The 22,247-nt window shown below is 40.8% G+C and overlaps 1 protein-coding gene across 4 annotated transcripts in view; it reads right to left on the minus strand.

Annotated features, from left to right (window-relative positions):
• Positions 1 to 10,424, minus strand: part of exoc6 (exocyst complex component 6) — a 29,308-nt gene extending 18,884 nt beyond the window's left edge. For 2 of the 4 annotated variants that reach the window (XM_076034838.1, XM_076034837.1), the window contains exons 1-14: positions 9,496 to 9,653; positions 7,846 to 8,017; positions 6,942 to 6,989; positions 6,670 to 6,760; positions 6,525 to 6,570; positions 4,776 to 4,829; positions 3,876 to 4,026; positions 3,626 to 3,781; positions 3,209 to 3,277; positions 2,745 to 2,828; positions 1,642 to 1,688; positions 1,381 to 1,501; positions 531 to 602; positions 332 to 429 (exon numbers count right to left, since the gene is read on the minus strand). In XM_076034838.1, the coding sequence (XP_075890953.1) occupies positions 332 to 429; positions 531 to 602; positions 1,381 to 1,501; positions 1,642 to 1,688; positions 2,745 to 2,828; positions 3,209 to 3,277; positions 3,626 to 3,781; positions 3,876 to 4,026; positions 4,776 to 4,829; positions 6,525 to 6,570; positions 6,670 to 6,760; positions 6,942 to 6,989; positions 7,846 to 8,017; positions 9,496 to 9,593 (1,307 nt within the window). In that variant the 5' untranslated portion in view covers positions 9,594 to 9,653. Of the gene's footprint in view, positions 1 to 331; positions 430 to 530; positions 603 to 1,380; positions 1,502 to 1,641; positions 1,689 to 2,744; positions 2,829 to 3,208; positions 3,278 to 3,625; positions 3,782 to 3,875; positions 4,027 to 4,775; positions 4,830 to 6,524; positions 6,571 to 6,669; positions 6,761 to 6,941; positions 6,990 to 7,845; positions 8,018 to 9,495; positions 9,654 to 10,227 lie in introns of those variants that run through there. The other 2 variants (XM_076034835.1, XM_076034836.1) reach the window with 2 other exon arrangements.
• Positions 10,425 to 22,247: the final 11,823 nt, after the last annotated feature.

Raw genomic sequence — 22,247 nt, forward strand, 5'->3', positions numbered from 1 at the left:
ACACAAACACTTTGAACACACTTTGCAGCATTGAGAAACAAGCACACAAGGGTATACATAGTCATACATTACTCATGCCTATGTGATGCAACAAGACACTGCAGTAATGATTTCAGTTGAAAGGTGAATTAACTTCATGAGGAAGCAGCGGTTTACTGCCGTCAAATAATTTGCATGAATATGAAAACACTGGTACAACAATAAAATCAGAATATATGAGTTTAAACCTCAGGATGCAGATCAGCTTTACACATTATTATCAATGTGAGTCTTTGGCTGGCAAGAAGCCACAAGTGTGCAGTTAACACAGGTAAATATCACCACAGCTGACCTGAAAACCAGCGACCACTTCTTCAGCAGGGTTTCATTATACTGGTCTCTGACCTCAAACAGCAGGTCAAACAGACGACTCACTAGGAAGCCATAACCCTGTAAATAAAAACACACAAACCGACAATCAATCTTTCTTTGTCGCACACTCAGAGGTCACAGTGCGGTTGAGAGTGCTGGATGTGCGCTTTCAAACCAACCTGGAGCGTGTCGGCAAATATGACTATGAGGTTCTTCAGCTCCAGGACAAGGTCGGGGTCATCACAGTATGACTGCGGAAACAAGGAGCACCATCACACAATCAGCAATCAACGGACACAACGGTCAAATACTGTGTTTGACATCTTCGCTGTTAAACGTGTTTGTCTGAACCATCCCATGTGTCTACTGAACACAGCCTTGACCCAACCTTGCAAGGAAGAACTTCCTGTCTAACTTTCTGCCCAGACTGACGGCAAAGACGTTTGCACCTCTTAACCGTTTCAACCATTTCTGTGCTATTTTTTTTTATAGCTGATTTGTCGCAGGAGGCTGAAAAGTCGTCACTTTGGCCAAGGTGGAGCCGCCTTTTCTCATGGCCACGCAGAGGAGCTTAAAACCACGGGGAGGGCCCAGGGCTTTGTTACTCCTCTAACCCCATGCTGTGTGGGCTGCTCTCCGGCCTGTTAGCATAATCCTCTGGCTAATTTACAAGTGACTGGAGCCCAGCGGTCAGGAATATCCCCTCTTAATCTTCTGTTATTGTTGCAATCTGTCTCTCATTAAGGGCCCAAAGACCTCCTCTTTGGCTCAATGCGTATGTGTGTTTTGACCTCTTTTCATTGGGGTGTCATCATTAGTGTGTTTGTGGCCACACGGACCCTGAAGACTGACGGCTAGCGTTGCGTGTGTGCACGTCGATGCCGCTGAATGGAGGCTTTTCCGGGAAAAATAAACTCTGTGAAGGCTCGGTTTTCCTCGTCCTCCTCCGTCAAAGGATCATCTTACAGCCTACTCTTCCTATTGGCTCCATGTGTGTGTGTGTGGGAGTGGTAGTGTGTGCAGGCCTACCGAGTGTGTGCGAAGTACAGCGATGATTTTGGACAAGGCCATGTTCCAGAGTTCATCAGTGAAAGCTCTGGTCACCAGCCCCTGGGTGGCATGGAGGATGTGGTCCTCGACCACAAAGAACCTGTTCAAGAGGAAAGCAGGAAATAGAATTCAAACTCTTCATTCAAACATTTCCAAAAAATAAAAAAAAAACAACCAGCAAACAATGTTTTAGACAATATGCTGTTGCTCGACGAGAGAGAAGCGTGAACATCATCTTACCCTACAATCTGGTTGAAGTATCTTCTATAGCCTTCAACTGTCTCATGCTGGACAGACACACGTGGAGAAAAAAAATAATAATCTTAAAATAAAATACATTGGAAAACTGCAACAACCACAACATTAAACAGTCATGCACACTTCCACTACATCGACCCAAAGAGCAAAGTCATCAGCGGCGAGTCGTGCTGCAACTACAAAGGCTGCAGGACTTCAGTGTGGAGCCTCCATGTCATCACTTTCTGTGCACTGTTTTAAGGCCCAATTTATAACATTTCATGACATTTTCTATCATAACATGGAATAGATAGTCAGTCACTACAGTCAATTTTTCAAAAAACAAAGAATAAGGCCCAATTTGTGACATTTACTGACATCTTCTATCATAACATGGAAGATTTAGAGAAAGTCACGAAAAATAAATACTAGTTGTGTTTTCATCGACTTATGAACAGAAAGCAGATGTCCTCATGGTTTCATTATTTTGTCCCTGACATCACTGCAGGTAATAAGAAAGACTGAAGAGTAAGTGGGACATTGGAAAACAGGGATTAACATGAACATACACACCACATACATATTTTGTAAACAGTGGCTTACTAGACCACAATAGACTCGATTCCCTCTGTGAAACTCAAGACCTACTATATGGATTAGAGAAGGTCACCAGATCTCCCGTCAACATGAGGTTAAGAAGTAGGTAGACACATTTCCTGAGAGGTGAGGTGCAGTAGGTGCATGTCCCAAAGGAAAGAGGCAAAGCTACGAGGTGCAGCCCGACAAGTCACCAAGCTTAGAACTAGTATGAACATACCTAACCTCAAACAGGGCTCATGATGAGGATATTCCCCTGCTAGGACAAGCATGTAGTCCAGGTGGGGCCTGAAGCCCTCTGCTGGTGTGCATGGTTAAAAACACATTGACTTTCTCCCAGATGTTTAAGCCTGGAGCGTTTAAACCGTTTTGTAATGAGGGGTTATATCTACTGAAAAGGTCACAATGGCAAATTAAAACTTAATCAAAGATACAATTCTGCAAACCAGCAGCTTTTTGACTTGAACTCGATTCAAGATGATTGGTTGGCACACTGGAGAGTTGCTTACCATGTTAGCTTGGGGCTGAAGCACTAGTCTGGCTTGTTTCTTTCGCTGTTTCCTGTAGTAGCTCTCAAATGTTTCTCGATCACCCTAAAAAAAAAAAAAACAGACAGATAATTTTTATTAATGCAAAAAAATTAAGATCAAGGCAACGATACAAGATAGATAACAAGACTGCACGGCTTTAAACGCAAACATGAAGGTTTGTGAGTTGGGTTTTGTTTTTTTTGGTTTTCTTTTTACAAATTCACAGAATTTATTTCATGTTTCAAATGATGAAAACGATAAGAAAGAGGAAAAACGGAGAGGGTAATCTATAATCTCCTCAGGGTCATTCAGGGGTCCAGCACCTCATGCTTGGAGGTATTCATTGACAAATGAAGCAATAAGAGAAGGGCAAACATTAAAAGTCATCAAAAGTCAATCAGTCACTAAAAAGCATTATGTGCATGTGACACAGGGACACCTACCAGCACAGTGTAAATGTGCAAGCATCTGTAAACAGGTGAGAAGTCCACCAGGTCCTGAGCAGTGAGAACCTGACCAGGAAAGAAAACTAAAGTTAATATTTCACAGATGTCGAGCAGTGCACACAATGCATACAGGTACAGACAAATACACAATGACCTTTGACACTGAAGACACATTTATGTTACAACTATCCAACAGAGGGGTTGGATTTGTGCTCTGGAGGGAACTTGACAGGACGACGCCACAAAAAGATTCACCAATTCCCTGCGACTGCTTCTTCATTGTGGTAATGACTAGAAAAACTACACCTACACCTTTCACATTAAAAGGAACAGGTCGAGGGAGAGAATCAGTTTAGAATCTAGCACACTTCTTCAGCGAGGCTACTTTACACTTCCACACCCAACTGGACTCACCTCTTCATCGGCGTCCTCGTCGTCTCCGATGCCGTCGTCGATCATCAGGCTGTTGTGGGCTGGTGTCCGTCCGTTCAGGGAGTACACAGGCTTGGTGTAGTGCTCCATGTTGGCCTGTTTGGCCACCGCACTGTTGAAGGTTCTGTGCTGCTGTGCCTAAAGACATGCATGTGAAAAAAAAAGTCAAACAGTGGCTGAGTGTGGACGCAAATGTTGAAAGCTCTGTCCTGAGTGGCGACCCTCCTCGCACCTGTCTCATGGCCGTCTCTCCGACCTTGTCCGAGTGTTTTCTGATGCTCTCCAGGAAGTCCTTCAGGTCCGACATGGAGATCTCCTTGATGTCCTCTCGGAGCCTGGGTAGGTTTTCAGCCATAATCTGGCAGAACCGGTACTGGCTGACCCTGCAGCAGCGGCACAGCAGGACAACAGTGATGTCTTGCTTCAGACAGACAGTGACCGACAGCTGCTGTTCATTCATGCAACACTTTGGCTTTCTTTATTCAACCCCATCCGATAGTTGGGGAAGAAACGTGGCAGCGTTGTAAAAAAACATCGTCGTCATAGTTTTTTAGTAGTTTTGTGGCTTTGAGGAATTAACACTGGTTTATTAAAGATTAAAGTCAGTAAATTAAAACACCAAATTAATTATCAGAAAATATATAGGAAGTGTTGCTCTTCAAGCATCCTGGTTAATCTTTCAGTATTAACAAAGTTTTTGCTGTGTTAATATAAGAAAATGTTGAAAGGACAATTTTAATCAGATTTGAAAATTGAGATTGGTGCAATGGAAAGATCTGAGTAATAATTAGGACCCTTTGGTTTTGGAACAAGGTTTTAGTTTGCATGCTCGGTCGGTTGCAGATCACACATTTTCACAAATAAAATGACATTTCAACCGATTCAAAAGTGATCACCACAAAAGTAAGCTGAGCAAAGTAACTGAAGTTTCCTCGTGAGGCCCTCTCTAATTGCTGCTGACTTTGTTTTGTGTCTGCAGTGTTTTGTGTATAACCTGTCATTTTCAGGAGCACTCTAACAACTTCATAAATAAAACTTACTCAATAGATTTATTTATGAAGTGAAAACTGCAAAGGAACAGAGGACAAACATATTGAGAAGTAGATGGGTCTTCAGGAAAAGTTTTTCCTACCTGGGAATGTAAACCTTTTCCAGCTGCTCCATTGTTTTCAAGGCAGCGTAATGTCTGCAGAGAAAAAAATGTTTTGCTTTAATTAAAACAGACGGGACTTCAATCTAACATTGAGTGTGCAGAAACAAAACAAACAAGCAGTATTATTAGTGAAACTCATTTTCCAAATGAGAGATTAACATGTGGTTAACAAACTTGCAAGTCCAGATACGTGACTCTATATTCACACCAAACCGTTGCTCACTATCACATTATGATGTGAAAATGTATTTCAATGCTGCAACACTGTGTTGCACCACTTCTCTTTTTTTTCTCTCTCCATTTCGTGGACGGCTATTGGGCCACCTTTTTAATAAGGGTATTGTGATCTGTTACAGTGGGCAAGGGGTTCAGGCTTGGGTCAGCGAGTTGAGCTCCCATCATTAGTCTGATAGGCAGGATGTGAGGGGATCTAATTGGTTGGTCATTGAGTGTAAAGCATCTTGCATACACATGAACAGAGGGCAGCCTCATAAACTGCACAGTGAAAAGGTTTGTCGGGGTGCAGAGCCCAGCGAGTGATGCAGGGCTGACCAGCATGTGACCTGGTCATTAGTGCATACTGTATATTACAGATAATAAAGTGGATTTGCATAAGCAAGGTTCATTTTTTCACTGCCAAATTGTATCTTCAGAAAAGCCTTTGAAGTGCATTATGTCATTTTTAAATAGATCTTTGAAAGCAGCATTTAAAAAGAAAAAAAATAATCAAAGAGCAAATTCTTGGCTTGAGGAACATTTTAGTTCACATTTCTGACAGGCGACTGCGACTTGACTGTGAAACACAAAAAAAAAAAGTTTTTTTGTTTTTTTTAACCATTTAAAAAATGGATGTACAGCATTCAGTAGGCGTTGCTTTACTCAGAAACCTGTACTGAATTTCCTAAGTTGTTTTAAGATCTATTTTACTCTCTGAAGGTGGGTTCACTGGAGCTTAACGAAAAAGAAAGACGAACCATAACCCATCTCTCTCTCTCTCTCTCTCTCTCTCTCTCTCTCTCTCTCTCTCTCTCTCTCTCTCTCTCTCTCTCTCTCTCTCTCTCTCTCTCTCTCTCTCTCTGTCTCTCTCTCTCTCTCTCTCTCTCTCTCTCTCTCTCTCGACAGAACAACAGAATTTCACCTGATGGGACATGAAGATCAGAGATGCAGGCCTATATACTTTGATACAAGAAAGCAAAAAATGATGTGAAGAAGTGGGAGTTCCAAACGGGGGCAATGTCATGAGTGGATTCAGTAAAACGGACGACATCCAGATTTTCAGGATGGAGAGAGCAACTTTTATTCATAATGTCTGCTTTTTTTCCCTGTGGGTTCTGACTGTCTACAATGATGACAGTCACTGATTTAGACTGATGCAAGAGTTGCGCTGTATTGTGACAATCAACTGTCCAGATTAAGGAGGTCTGTACTTGATTTAGATCATTCAGAACAATAACCAGTGGCCCAAATACGACCAGAAATTATCCAATCTCAAGTGATTTCTTCTGCTTATACTGTTTATCACCCTGTGTTTCTTCTGTGTCACATGATAGGAGTCTTAAGATTTAGACTTAAGAGGTGCACGTCACTGATATCTACCTATAAAACCGTATACTGTATACTGGTCCCTGAAAATATGACAATTTCAGCCAAGGCTGGTGGTCAATAATAATGTGTTAATTGTGCCTTTCAATACGACGTGAAATCTGTCCAATGTGCAGTGTGAGATACCTTTTGGATTCCAGCTGCTCCTTCAGTTTGCTGTACATTTCCAGCACTGCAATGGATAGTTAGGGCATAAAAACATTTAATTCATTCAGTTCTAAACCTGTAGCTCTACAGTGAGTCATCATTCGTGCTGGAACACGGGAAGCACCTGGTATGCAGAGCTGCAGCTTTTCCACAGTGGTGGCCATGTTTCTCTGGTGGACTCGACAGCGGATCACCTCCTCAGTTTGAGCCGTCACCTGGCACATGGGACGGAAACAGTTCTTTAGATAGAAATCATCGTAAGAACTTAACAGAAACCAGGGCAGGCCGAGTTGATTCATAACAATCTTTAGAGTTGCATGTAGACGTGTATGTGGCAGTATTGCTAAACTAAATGTTTTTTTTTTTTTTTAAACAGAGTACCATAAAAGGACTTACATCCCTCCCAGCGTCCTGCAACCTTCGATTGGTGTCAGTCACTTGAACCTGTCAGAGAAAACCATTTGCATGCTTTTATTTCTCAATAACGGAATAATAATAGATTATAAGACACATTGGCATGTGAAAACAATGCTTCTGTTTCAGCAGAGGGAACCAGTGGGTAAACAATACACTCTAGAAACAGAGAGAGGCTTTGAATTTAAATAAGTTTGTTATTGAAATATCTTCCAAGCAGACTGCAAATTCTATTTCTCTTAGTGTGGCCACAATAATATTCCCCACCATTGCATACTGAGCTTGTTTGGACAACCTAAATCATTTGTCTATATTTTTTTCATAACGTTATCATTCATGGTGAAGGTTTGCATGATCACCGTGTTTCTGTAAGCGGTTTTTCTGGCTTCCCGACACAGTCCTAAGAAATACATGTCAGACAAACTGGCAACTCTGACTGTCTGTCTGTAGGCCTGAATGCCAGCATGGATTGCTTATTTGTCTGTATGTCTTGTCCTGGAGCTATACTGGTCACTCCAGGGAGTTCCAGGCTCTTCATTTTCCCTCTCCTCCTCCCTACTGTTGCCTCTGAGCCTTGTAATCATTTTTCTTGGCAACATCAAGCTGTACAGTTTTACAAAATAGGAAATAAAACCTCCAACAATATTGTGTTTATCACATAATTTTCCGGGGCAACATCCGATACAGCACAATGAAACAGGTTACACTGACAGCTGTAGGTAAAGAATAAAAAAATAATTTGTTTGAACATGTAGGTTTTATACAAAGAATAAATACTCTGTTCAACAAAAAGTTTTCCTAAAATGTCAGTGTTTGCAGCAAATTTGGGCTTGGTCAGTAGTCCTCTCTCTATGGTCAGTAGTCCTCTCTCTAGTAATCACGTTACCATTAGTTTCTCTGCATCCGCACGGACTTTAAGGAGCTCTTTAATGGCATCAACGAAGCCTTGGTGATGGAAATTGCACATCTTCTCGATTTCGCGGTCATGGTTCCTAATTCGGGCATCCAGCTTTTCCATAAACCGCTTGTGAGCATTTGGCTGGTCATCGTAAATAGACCTGAAGAGAAAGAAAAAAGAAAACATGGACTGAGTAGGATGACAAGAAAAAGTCAGGTAGTGTAGGGAAGAGAAGGAAAGAGGAAAGAAATTTGAAATATAGATAATTCTTAATAATACGATTGAACATTTTTTCGTGTTCTTTCGAATTTTACTTGCTTAATTCTCATCTTTTATTTAAAAAAAAATTAACGCCTCTGTGGATCATGTTGCTTCTTTCACTTGCATCACTGACTGCTTTCTAGTATGGAACAGAGCAAGCATCAACAACATCAACAGACAGTAAAACCAGCATACGTGAGTGCTTCCACCGGCTGTGGCTCTAGAGTGTTTTTAATCGCCGACTCACCTTGAACGCCTGGCTCATGTTTTATCTGGGTGACGGAGCACGACGCAAATTAGGAGCAAAGGCGAACTCGTGGGTTAGGAGGTCAGGTGAGATACATAATAAAGCATTTAAACACCTGGCTGGGGGCCTTGTCACTGGCGAGGGAGAGCGATCGCTGAGGTATTATTAATGACATCACAAAGGGTGGGGGTTTTTTTGTTTGTTTTTTTTCAGAACTGCGAACTTCAGCATATGCTTTATGAAAAGTGCAGCGAGCAAAAGAGTATTTGCATTTTGAGGGAGTTCACTGGCTGGCCAAACACGCAACTTCTGGTTAGTTATCATTGCATTGCATCAGATCTGATAGAACGCCCTGCTAACAGCAGACAGGATCAAGCCTTAAACTGGATCCGTGAGAGACAGAGAGAGAGGGGGAGAGAAAGAGAGAGAGGGGAAGAGAAAGAGAGAGGAACTGAGAGAGAGAGAGAGAGAGAGAGAGAGAGAGAGAGAGAGAGTAAAGGGGTACTCAGCAGAGGGCACACTCCACTCGCCAGCAGAGCAGCTTGTCAAAGTCATTTCCTCCAATGTGAATGAGTGTGAGCTGATGGACCAGAACTAACCAGGCTAATGCAACACGTCAACTTCAGCATCTCCACCACGTACTGTCCAGTAGTCGGGAAGACAGGACAATAAAGGCCCCGCACTGGGACGTCACTTAACATGGTGACAGTTTTCACATTCTGGGCCACACACAACTAGCCAGCATCTTTCTTGAGCTTCATGACATTACCCAAAGCGCTCAGGTGCACAGGCCACACCCACACATGATGTTTATATTTTGACAGCGTACCTGTCGTCTCACCACACACGGACATCTAAATATTCGGCAAAAGCAGCTCATGGCGGCAGCAAATAGCGGAGTGAAGGGTGGCCACAGCTGTGCTGCCTGTCGTCGGCTAAGGAGCGACGACAAAGGTCCATTTCAACAGCGTAGCCTGTTGTGGCTACCATTGCTAAGCTAGCCTGCCGGGTGCTAGAGTAGCCTCGGTAGCTCCCGAGCCGAAAAAGAGTCTGATAAATGTGAAAGGAAGCGACCAAATAGAGAGATATCGCGACTGTCGGGGGTTTCCTAGAGGACGGTGGATTCTTACCGAAGAGTGGGGCCGACACAAGCCGTGTCGGTGCTCTCTATTTCCTGCAAAATCCGCTCGTGCTCCGTTGTGTACTCCATAGGCTCATTTTCCGCCATGATTGTTGTGTGTATTCTATGGCTCTCACTACGCCCGCACACACACTCGCACTCACACTCACTCACACACAGCGGTGAGCTGTCCGTCTGAACGACGTGTGGCCTCTTGGGGTCGCACTGGAGCTGCCTGAAACCTAGTCCTCGTTTATATTATTTATTTTTACACTCTCCATTAAGAATTATAAGCCAGCAGCGTTGATTGCCTCTGGTTACACTAAATTTGTCCCAGCAACTATTTAAATACGAGGTTTCATTATATAGGATAAAATAATGAAAACGTTGAAAATGTTTTCCATGTGTAAACTGGAAAATAAATGTCTTGGTTACTTCATTTTGAATTACCATACACAGAACCACACCTCCTATTGTGCTGTCATAGGAGGCATTTCATATTTTGCATAGTAGGTACTGAAGGCTGGCAAAGTAATTCCAGTGATTGCTGTCTTTTACTAATGGTTAGCACTAGTCCTTCTATAGAGAGCATTCACAATCACTCAATCACACCTGTTTATATATATATATATATATATATATATATATATATATATATATATATATATATATATATACACATGTAGTTTAAAGTCAATGATGAACCCTGGCTTTGGCAGAGAAACATAGGGAACTTGCATACCTGAGGAACGTTCCCAGAGGCAGTTCCACAGATTCCAACTCAGGAAAAATATTCCCCAAAGCCCTCTCATCCTTCTCTTCATCACCCTGGCCGTTTGTGTCGGGTAAAGTAGCGGCGTGTAACTTCCCTGCAGCCATTATACCTGCAAATATGAGAGAGAAAAGAAGCAAGAACACCCTTGTCTGTGCATAACTATGTCTGTGTGTGTGTCTCTGTGTGAGAGAGAGTCAAATCAAGTATACCTGCTAGGGTCAGCAGAAAAAGGGTGAGCAACAGGAAAATAAGACTGTGGGGTTTTTTTGGACTTTGGAGCCAACAAACCTAACTATAATTCTCATACAATATATCCATCCTATCCAGTCACACCCACACTTGATAGCCTAAAATCTTTTACAGAGTTGATTTAGAATTCAGAATGTATAATTAAAAGTGATTTGTGACTTGTCACACATTTTTTTTAAACATAAACTTAAAGTTGTAAACAAACAAAAAAAGCAGTTAAGATCGTGGGTTGTTAACTATTGCTGTTGTTTCTCTAATCTCCTCACCGCAAAATGGCCTCATAGCTTGTGGCCAAGCAATCATTTTTGAGACACTTCAACAGGAAACAGGATAACCATTTGTCGTTGAGTGTAAAACATTGCATAAGCCACCCTCTCACCCCCGCCTCAAATTTCCTTTTACAGACTGAAAAAAAAAACACTGGCTAAGAACTTGATTATATTCGAAACATTTATAGGTAGTACTCGTGGCAGCCAATAAAGGACTGTCTCCAGCTGAAAAGTTTGGCCATCCAGTGTTGAATTTTGGAATGCATGATAATTGGGCATTTTATGCAGGCTCAGTCACAATAGTTGCCATAGGCGTGAATGGCGAATCATTTAGGTTTGAAAGAGCCAGGTGAAAAGGAGTGAGGATCCTATGTTGGAGGGGGATTGTAAACTTTAGTTCACGGCGGATCATAATTCTGACTATATCATTAAATGACACACAGATTTTCTGGTACATTTGGTGGATAGACACATTTTTTATTCATGATGTATTGCATGTTTATGTGTATATTATAAACATTAACTACAAAATTGTACTTAAAAATTATATATCAATGCAATATTTTTGAGTGCAAATTAATACATCTTTTTTTCTGGACTACTCACTTTATACGCGACAGAAAGGTTCAGTCTTTTTGTAACCCTGTCATGAAATAAGGCAGCAGGCCATGAACAGCTTGCACAACCACTTTCTCTTTCCTGCTATTCTTCTTGAAGCGAAGGGAGGTGCATGGCTGAGTGTGAATGCAGCCGGTCAGTCTTTGCAAAAGCCCTGACTATGTGTTTCCTTATTACTTCACCAAAAACAAGAAGTGGCTCTATGTTTCTCGGTCTGTCCTTCACACACACACACACACACACACACACACACACACACACACACACACACACACACACACACACACACACACACACACACCAAAGAAAGAGAAAAAGACAAGCAGACAAGACTGCAGAAAGAGTCACAGAGATAACTATGCTGTACAATCAGGAAACAAAAGGACAAGGGTGAAAAAAGGGTAAAAGACACATAACACATGTACATGAAAACTGTATAAGTTTGAGATTATCAAACAAAAAACTAGGGACTCTTTCACATTACGTGTGGCACAAACTTAGAATGGCACGCTCACTATTGAGGCAAATGGTGTACATTTCCCTGGCACCATGATGATCTGCGTGGAGGATATATGGATGACAGCAGTGTTAGTGAATGGGGCCCGTCACTGTGTCTATTATTCTCCTCATAGGTTTTTCCTTTCCCCGCTCTACCAGTTTCCTGCCAGCTTCCTGCATCACAGGCTGCTATACATCTGCTGACCTCGATTGTAAGATACACTTCAAACAAAGCGGACTGAAGGACATCCTGGAATGAGCCAGAGGAAGGTGGGCCAGATGTTTCAGACAAGGCCACGAGGCCAATTATTGTTCCATGCCTCGTTGAGAGAAGTTTGCACACTAAAGAAATGTAGTACACTGAACTAAAAAAAAATAAAAAATAAAGTTAAAAAAAAAAACTACAGCAACAAAAAATGGTAAATCTCGCCATGTAAAAATGAAAGCAGCTTTAAAGATTACTGAGTTGGAATATGATGACTGCTATCGTTTAAAATAGCAATGGACAAAAAAAACATAGTAGTTGTGTAGTTGAATCTGAATCTAAATCTGCTTTTAACTTGAGAGCCACTGGATAGCTGAAGCACAACCTGCAAATTATTAGACACTCAACAGGCACTTCTTTAAAAAATCTCAACAAAAAAAATCTTTAAATGAATTGAAATATTACTTAGTGTCAAATCAAGGGGAATACTTGTGCTCAGGGTGATGTTTGAATGTGCTATTTTACTCCTGAACTGTCTTCTACACTAGGGGTTCTCTAAATGGGTGCCGTGGCATCCTTGCATGCAGTGACTGGAGGCAAGGGAGGGCCCAAAAATAATTCATGATTGGAATTTTAATATGTGACTTACAGAATCATATTAATAAGACACTGAATAGTTGAGAGAGACACAAATCAACAAGAAAAATGGATGAATGGATATTTTCTGCAGTGTGTGAGACAAAGTACAAGAGATTAGTTTTCAGGTGGCTCTTGTGTGGTTATATGGTTTTCATGTGGTAAATGTTTGCAAATAATTTTTTTTAAATGAATGGTGATATACTTGATATATTTGATGAATATTTCTGTTTGATATGGAACTACTTGAGTAAAAATCGATTTAAATGTTTTTGAGTTCTAAATAAAAAAAAGCAAATTCAATCCACGATGTGAGAATAGTTATAGTATTCAGTGACAGACAGAAAAGTTAAATCTAATAGTAAAATACGTCATAACTATAAGATGTATAGAGTGACGTGTATAGAAGTGTAGAGTGGATGAAAAAAAAAATTGGGGTGCTAAAAAAGTTGTAGAACTACTCTGCTCTTCACTGAGAAAGCATGTCGAGAATTTTATATCAGCAATGACACATTATAACCAGCAGAGAGAGCCAAAGAGAGCAGGTAGAAGCCACTTGCAGAACATTCTTTTCACCTCCTCTTTATAGACATGAGTTGTAGAGATGATTTTGATCAGAAGATTTTTGCCCTCATATTCTCCACAATTAATTGTCTTTTTCCATCCATCCATCCATTCATTCATTTTCTATACCTGCTTCCTGCTGCGCTCAGGGGTGGGGGATCTGCTGGAGGTGTCATTAGGGCAAAGGCACGGTACACCCCAGACAAGTCACTTGTTCATTACAGGGCCAAATTAACTAAATACTTAGACAAATACTACTTTGATTGCAAATTTGTTACCCGAACATCATCTGTTTTTTGCTTTTATTCACATATTGGTCCAGCAGATTGACACACCATAGAATGCGACCTATCTGCTGCACAACCACATTAAGATAATAAATGCATTTCCTTTTAGGAGGAACTGCACTTAATGAACAACGTTGCTGGGTTTGTAGATATTTGTTTCTGCGAAGAGCTCTCCAAGCAGGACAAAGAGCTCTGATGGGTCTTTGAGTGTCCCTCCAGTCTACTCAGCAACATTCATTATTCACTCCAGCACACATAGAACATGCACAAAGACACACACAGACATGCATGGTTGTTGCTCAGCAGACATAAACCTCTCAGCAGTCTCCTTTAAGAGGACAGAACCAGAGGGAATGTTGACAGACACTTGTTCTACCTTTATCAGTCCATCTTCCCCTACTATTCAGATTGATTCCCCTGTTTTTCTCCTAAACACCCTCAAAAACCGATGACTTTTGGTTATTTTTTCAACAAAAATTCACCAGAGAGAGGGATACATTTTATATGGATACATTTGCATTAATATCCATCCAACCAACCATTTCCCATTCCCATTTCTCCTGCACTCAGGGTGTCACTGAGTGCTGTCCTTTGTCTTTGGGTGAAGGGTACAGGGTACACGCTGTTGAATTAATGTCCCATTTAAAAAGTCTTTGTCAGTTTTACCGTTACCATTTTTACCACTGTCACCAAAGCCAAAACCAAATGGATCAACCTCAACATTCTGCACAAATTCTCACACACCTTGAAATACTAGTTTCAAAACCTTTTTTAAAATCAGTTGACTTGTTTCAGGGAGAATAACACTCCTTCCATTACTATTACAGACCTGGCTGGCTTGGTATTGCACTATATAACTTTGGTCGCCTGCCAAGCACCTTCTCAACCCAGTATGTCTGTATAGTCTAGGCAGGCACCAGCTACTCCGTCCAATACCTGTCCTCTACTGGCCAGGCACACTGGATCAATCACCAAGTTAATGAATTGCAAAAATGTTTTTGTAACTTCCATTTACTGTCATTTTGAAGTAGAAACACAACATAGTGTGGCTTGTAATCATCAATTTCATGGTGGATTTTGTACGTGTCTGAAAATATGTGCATGCAGTTCCACTCATCTGTCTGCCATGGTTGTGACACTGGCTCGTTGTTTATTTAGATTGGAGAAGTGAAAGAGGCAGACACGCGCACTTGCATTCACGCACGCACGCAGGCAGACAAAGGGTTAAGTAATGTAGCACGTCCGTACACCGTAGTTCACACATGTGTACTCTCAGATAGCTTGTTGGTGGTTAGGCAAATCCTGCGGGTACCATCACTGAATTTAGACTATGTAAAGGAGCTTAAACTCAGATAGGTAGAGGAGTTTCAGGGTGCAAACACACTACTTCTATCTATCTATCTTTCTATCTATCTATCTATCTATCTATCTTGAGAATGTGATTTTCTTTTTTCATGTTACATATGAGAAAAAACCTTTATATTCAAAAATTTGTTTGATGGTGGTAAGCAGTTTTGCTCCCTCGAAAAATGTTTGATTAGTACTACAAGCTTCAGGTTAAAATGGTGCCCGCATTTTGGAATTGGAATTGGAAACTGAAGATTGCTAAAAGAATTATGAATCCATACATTTCAATTCTGAAATCTCCCTCATCCATCTTGCAATTCTCCCATGGAAAGTGCGTGCTGTCAGTCCGCGTTACTTTTTAATTAGCTTCCTTGTAATTGTGACAAAATTGTTAGAAAGAAATTGTGAAGAAAGACATGTTGACAGCTCTTAACGTTACTAGAAGAGTGGAAAAAAAAGTGATTGCAAGTTCCTAATACGTTTTGGAACCCTAGCAGTACTGACGAAAACTTATGCAGTGTTAAAAATTTAAAACCCTAACCCTAACCTTAGCCCCTGCCCTAACCCCAGCGCCAAACCTAACCCTAACCCTAGCTCTTGGTTTTAACTCCATATCTTTGGCTAGGAAAGTCCCACAAACACCATTGAAGCAGTTTCAGGGTCGGACTGAGCCCAGCTAAAAGTCCCTAAAATTTGGTGGTAATAGCGCCACCAAAATCTTTTTCAATTTTGAGAAAAGTGTATAAAAAAGGCCAATTTTCGGGCCAAATGGCCTGAAATGTGCTCTAAAACACTTTCTGGCAGACACTTTTTTTATAGTGGCAAAAAAAATGTACCACAAGTAACAACATTGTACAAGTAACAGCTTGTGCAACATCCAAGACCAAAAAAACTTCTTGTCTTAACTGACTGTAAATGACAACAACATACGGCTTTATAGGCTCTATGCCCAAATCACTTCCGCGTTCGAGTAAGGATGGTGAGTCATTTCCGGTCTGGCGTAAACACTATGAACCAAGCGCTGAGTAACGGCATGGCTGAGCCTACATACACACGCTGTTTACTGGAGTTGCCAAAGATAACGGTGAACGATGTCCGGAGAATTGTCCGAGCGTCCAGCGCAACACCTCAGAGCAATCTTGAAAAAGGTTTCACGTTTTACGTCTCGTCGTATCTAAGCGAGCAGTTCGGCTGGCTATCACGACCTCGCTGTCTTATAATAATGATCTAGTAAGCTTCAGGCAAATCAGATAACAAGAAATGACTCGCATGTGCCATATTTTGTTTGGTTAAGTATCTGGAAAAGACAAAGCCACTAATGAGATCTCTGTGAGAGCTCACTGCTACCGCTCTATGAAGAAAACAGAAACACCACACAAGCTGACAGTAGGACAAGATTAAGTGACACGTTCTGTCACGTGTTCTGGACACATGTTCTGTCACAGAACATGTTCAAAGTTCTGTTCAGCATGAGTTCAGCCCTTGATGTGACCATAAGTAAGCTCTGATGACTATTGGCAAAGATGTTACATTTGCAATGACACAGATCTACGAGTTGATAAAGGGCAGTTACAGGAAAGCTGAGTGGGAATTGGCGTGACTTACTTTTAACAATAACATTTGCTCTTCTAATATTGGTGACCCACCGTTTCTGTAATTCAGTGTTATGAGGAAACGTATGGAAAGTCAGGACAGAATTACAGGTAGCCGATGCTGTACATTGGGGCACACAGCAGTGGTCGCTGGCAGTGCTATCCCCCCGTTTTTGAAAACACACTTTTGTACGTTTACACGTCATCTTGACATTCAGTGGGTATGAAACGAGTTGAACTCACTTGCTAATAAAATCAAAAAGTAACTCTGCATGCAGCTTTTGTGGCCTTGTTGCTAGCATCACATTACAACCAGCGCTGACCGGAAACTACCAACCATCCTGAGATTTTGCCTGAACTACGTCATTGTCTCTCATGCATAGAGCCTATTTTACACCACGGATCTGGCTGATGACCTTCTTAGCTACTTTGGAGCCCTTACAACAGCTAATAAATGTCATTAAAACAATCTTTGTTTTCTCCTTCAAAAATCTGACAAGCAGATGAATTTTGTAATAAAAAAAAAACAACAACATCTTTTTATCAACTGTTAATGCTGGCTAAAGGCAAACTGTATCTGTTTCCCATTGATTTTGAGAGTTATCCATGCTTCTATCACTTCACGCTTAGACTAATATAACTCTATGAATAAGGGTAATGATCAACCTGCTCGAATCCGCCCCTGCATAAGACAAAACTTTGCTTCTCATCTTCTGACTGGCTCCATGAGCACTATCACTGATCTCCTGTACTCTCCTGTCTTTCTTGACTTCCTGTCTGATTCAGGCTACATTTTAAGATTCTTTAATGAGTTTACAAGGCTTGAGTAGGTTGGCCTCATAGTATTTAGCTTAATGGTAATTGTCAATCTACACTGCAATAAGTGTTTCGTCCATGCAGATGATTCATCCTTGCAGATTGTCACAATAAACACAAAGAAACTGGCACAGAAAATTGTCCAGTTTGTGGCTGATCATATCATAACTATTACAATCTTCTTCCATAGATACATTTGTTAGTGTAGTGGAATTAACTCTAGTCTAGTTAAACTTGATTTGCTCAATTACACCTCTATTGTTTTGAAGACATTCATGTTTGTTTAAGATGGTTTATTATTCACTGTGCTGCTCTGTACCCTTGAGCTGCTTTCCATCACATCACAATGGAAACATTCTCGCTTTTCAGTAGCCAACCACCCACTCTTGGGATATACTCTATTAATGGTTTCTAAAATGTCACTTGGATTCTAATGGCACCTTAATTCGGTCGGATGTTAGCAACATTTGGCCATAACTATTTATTATCAGTGTGTGTGCTTTGCCTAGGCAGCTTGTTTGAGCAGGTAATCATTAAGATGGACTCTGTCTAAATTGTATGGTGAAGCAGAAAATCCAGTGCTCTTAAACTACTGTGTGAATACTTTTAAAACCTCCTGTTTTTCCATTTGGATATGGTTAATTGAAAAGCAAATAGTATACTTGAGTGCACCCACCAATCGGTGAGTGATGTCTCCTTAGCTGCCGGAGGAATTATCTCCGCTACTGCCCCCACTGCTGCCGTCTCCTTTTTTTTCATTGCAGCAAATGGCTGCCCAGCCCTGATGTGTGATCAATTATTCTCAGAATTAATGTCTCAATATGCAATCTTTTGCTTGTGGACTCTAACCCTTGAAGTTGTAAAGTCAGCAAGGAGGAATGCTTTAGAATGACTCAGAGACTGGAGTGCAGGGCCTTTTTGTTATTTCAATTCCAATTTCTTTTTTTTTTTGTTCTTTTTAATGCTCCTCTTTTCTGTTCAGAAAAAAAACTGCCTGCTCTGTTGTTACAAAGTGCTTCTTATTGATGTAGTTACAAAATGTGGCTCTTCAGATTGTAAACAATTTTTCCTTCCATTTTAAATAATTGGTTGCAACCTTGTGCACAGTGGTAGCCAGAACAAATCCCAGAGTTGATCTCTGTACAAAACCTTTCAAAAGGAATTATCCAATATAAGAGGAAGGCCACCTTACAATGCACTAACTAACGCACTGCCTGGCTAGAATCCACCTCCAGCTATCTTCAAACCACACTGCTTTACAAAGCATGTGTGTGCAGTCTACATTTGCTCGCTAGTTTGCCTGGGGCAGCTGTCCCACCGACATGCTGTTTTGAGCAGCTAACACGCTGGTTTCACTTCTTTCTTTTAAACACTGATGCCAGCAGTGTCTCGCTTGAAAGTCTACCCATTCAGCTGGCTTTGAGACACCGAGGGCAACACGGATGTCTTGTCTTTGAAAGGAGAAGTCTACCATCGTAACATACAAACTGTTTGTTTTGTTTTTTTAAAAAGCATGACTTAAAAAGAAAGAAAGAAAGAAAACAGCTGTACATCTTACAGTATGTTGTTATGTTAAGAGGATTGTGTGAGGCTCAGTTTGGCTGTGATAGGTTTTTTTCTTAGTAGTCATTCATTCATTCATCTTCTATACCCGCTTATTCCTATTCAGGGTCACGGGGGTCGGCTGGAGCCTATCCCAGCTGTCTTCGGGCGAAGGCAGGGTGACACCCTGGACAAGTCGCCAGTTCATCGCAGGTTTTCTTAGTATTATTCCAGTAAATAATTAATCACTCAATTTTAATGAAACATAGATATTTCTGTTCCTGTATGAAAAGAGTCATTATGTGTAAAAACAGTGTCAAGGTGGCCGTGTGGTCAGATCTCATTGCTCAGATCAAAAACATTAAATCTAGATTCATCATATCAGGCTGGAATAAACATGCGGACGCCATCTCAGCCGTGAACCACCTGTCTTTATAACCATCAAACAGCTGGGATCTCATCCCTTCAGATCAGGCAAATAGTATGATGATAATTGTTGGCAATTTGTTATTATTGTGAATCTTCCACACAATCATTAAGAATCATTAGTTACTACACTCAATGTGTTAGCAGAAATGTATTTTCCACAGTTTGCTGTGATGTTTTGTTGTACCTTTATGACATTTATGGTGTGGTTTCTGTTCTACAATTAGCAACACCCTGAAGAGTAATCGTGCAACACATTGACCTGAAACGCTGCGTCTGCAGCAAGACTCCACTTAAACTATGGAAAAGAGTATGTTACTGTTCCACACAGCTGTGCAGACAAAACTAGATACTACCCACGTGGCACAGTCACGATGTTTATGCAGCCCTCCAAATCAGGCAAACATCAGGCCAGTCTATGAAAGTGGCGATCAGGTATTGGCTGCTCCACAAGATAAAGAATTGATTTTAAATCTACTGGCTATTGAAAAGCAGGCAGGCAAAAACATGGATTAACCTTGTCTCCACTTTCAAACATCCCTTCCATATCCACGCACACTCAACGTCTGACTTTCCAAGCTGAGAAAAGAAGGATAGTTGTGTACGGTCAAAGATAACATCATTAGCATCATTAGCATCATTAGCATGGCTTGTTCCGATTGTAACATCAGCAGTATGTGAGATGGCGAGAAAAAAAAAAATGTTGCAAAACTTTGGAAAGATATACCAAAGTGAGGCATGATAGTCAACATAAGCCAAAAAAAATACTACAACTGAATATTACAAACACCTGTGCAGAGGTGTCAGGTTTTGGAGGATAAGGTTAGCACTATAACCATTTCAACAGAAAAGGAACACATTAACTATAATTTCATTTTATTACCTATCAAAAGTTTAAACAAAAAATAGATAAAAAACTTTATCTATTGCCAGTGAACATAATTTAAATGAAAATGAATCCTAGAATTTCTAATATCTATCCGAACATATGATGCAGTTTTAAGCTTAAATATCTTTTTTTCTTGAGGAAGTTTATTTTCCAAGCATGTATTGTGCTGAGCTTTTATCAGCGACTGAATTGAAGTTGACTGTCTTTAACCCCCACTCCATTTCTTTCTTCTCTTTTTTTCTCAATCTGTGTGGCTGCAGGCGACAGAGGTATCGATGTACGCCTTGTTTTCTCTCATTAATTTATCAGCTCTGTTGAGGGCGGCTTCGGCTGAGGGGAGAGATAATAGCTCCATTTGGCCAAGGTCAACAGTCAACACATTCCTCAGCCGTTCAAATATAACCACACATTAACTTGGGTCTGCCAATAACACAAGGACGGACAGACAGACAGACACACCACACACACACACACCCACACCCACACCCACACACAGATCAGTTGAACACCAAAAAGATATGTATGTATATAAATATATGTATTGGCAGTGATGTAGTGGAGATATCTTTGTTTAAGCAACCATTCAGCAAAGGATAGAAATAAGTTGGTATACTCCATCTATCTGGGTATACCCTGGACTACACCAGTGTATATTAGCTGAATATATTCTCCTGCGGCCCCGCTATCAGAAAACTCACCTGGGATCTGCTTCAAGGAGTTTCCCTCTATGCGATTTCCTCATTTGAATTTCATCTTAAAAATGTCAATGGATTTGTATCAAACGGAATTACTTGGCCAAACTAACATTATTGTATACATTGCTGTTGTTATTATTAACATTCATTCTGCCACAATGTGTGATGACTATGTTAGACATGTATTAGGTTGAATGACACAGGCGGTGCACATCAACCTTGTGGTCTTTTCTGAATTGTGAAATATATTGGAGCATCTAAGAATTTAATCCTACCAATGAAATATGGATGTTTGGTTTTTTATTTTTAAAGGAACTTTAACCCATTTTTTTTTTTAATCTGTGTGTGTGTATGTGTGTGTGTGTGTGTGTGTGTGTGTGTGTGTGCGCGTGCGTGTGTGCGAAGGTGCGTACGTGAGTACCTGTGTGTGTTTAGTGAGTGATCTTTTGATTCCGCCAGCGATCTGCTGAACATTTCACTGACCAACTGTGTTTGCTATGCCTTCAAATGTTGACTTTACCCTGCACGATTTGTGAAGCATTACACAATACAAAGTCTAGAATCAATGTGCATACTGTTGGTTTTGGAATAGTCATGTATGCGTGTGAGGTCGCTGAACCTCGGATGAGACTCAAACAAGGGGATATGAGAGAAACATGTTTTGCCCTAAATGTTCCACAGCTTATCTATTTGTTGCCTCCAGGAGTTTAATAAGCCTCAACAAGCGACTTTCTAATCCAAACGAAATACTGTTAACATATTGTATGACTATCAATCAGTCTCCCAGCTATCTTCCTGCTGCCTCTTCTCTTCTGAGGGTTCACTCAATCATTAACCTAATCTACTTACAGAAAACTCCCACTCACATTGTTAGTTTGGGGACGTGATAAGCTTTTTGAAGTTAAATGTGGTGACGTGACAACCATTAAAATGAATTTAACTCCTAACTGATCTGCGGCTGCCCCTAAATCTCTGGTGAATGTGTTCTGAGCAGGCCGACCAGCTTGCATTTTCATCTAACTGCCACCATCATTTGCAGCTACACATCATCAAAAAGCATCGACATCTGCAGGCTGCTTCTGTTCAAACCAAGCACTTCTCAGTTTCTCCCAATTCAATTCAATCCTATCCAATGACTACATTCTCAATTAGCAAATGCAGAAGAGTCCATGGTGATGACACTTTCAAGTTTCCTGACTGGACTCTCTGAAGTAATTTGACAAACACACCAACCTTGGTCAATAATCTGCCTTAAATAATGGCTTAATTGCACTTCGATGGTCACTAATATTTTGGAACCTGAGGGGGAAAAGTATAACTGTATTTTTGAGACAAAAAAACCCCACAAAACTCT

This window comes from Nelusetta ayraudi, unplaced genomic scaffold (genome assembly GCF_046127955.1).
Source record: "Nelusetta ayraudi isolate G7.1 ecotype Tasmania unplaced genomic scaffold, CSIRO-AGI_Nayr_v1 ptg000042l, whole genome shotgun sequence".
NCBI classification, from domain to species: Eukaryota; Metazoa; Chordata; class Actinopteri; order Tetraodontiformes; family Monacanthidae; genus Nelusetta; species Nelusetta ayraudi.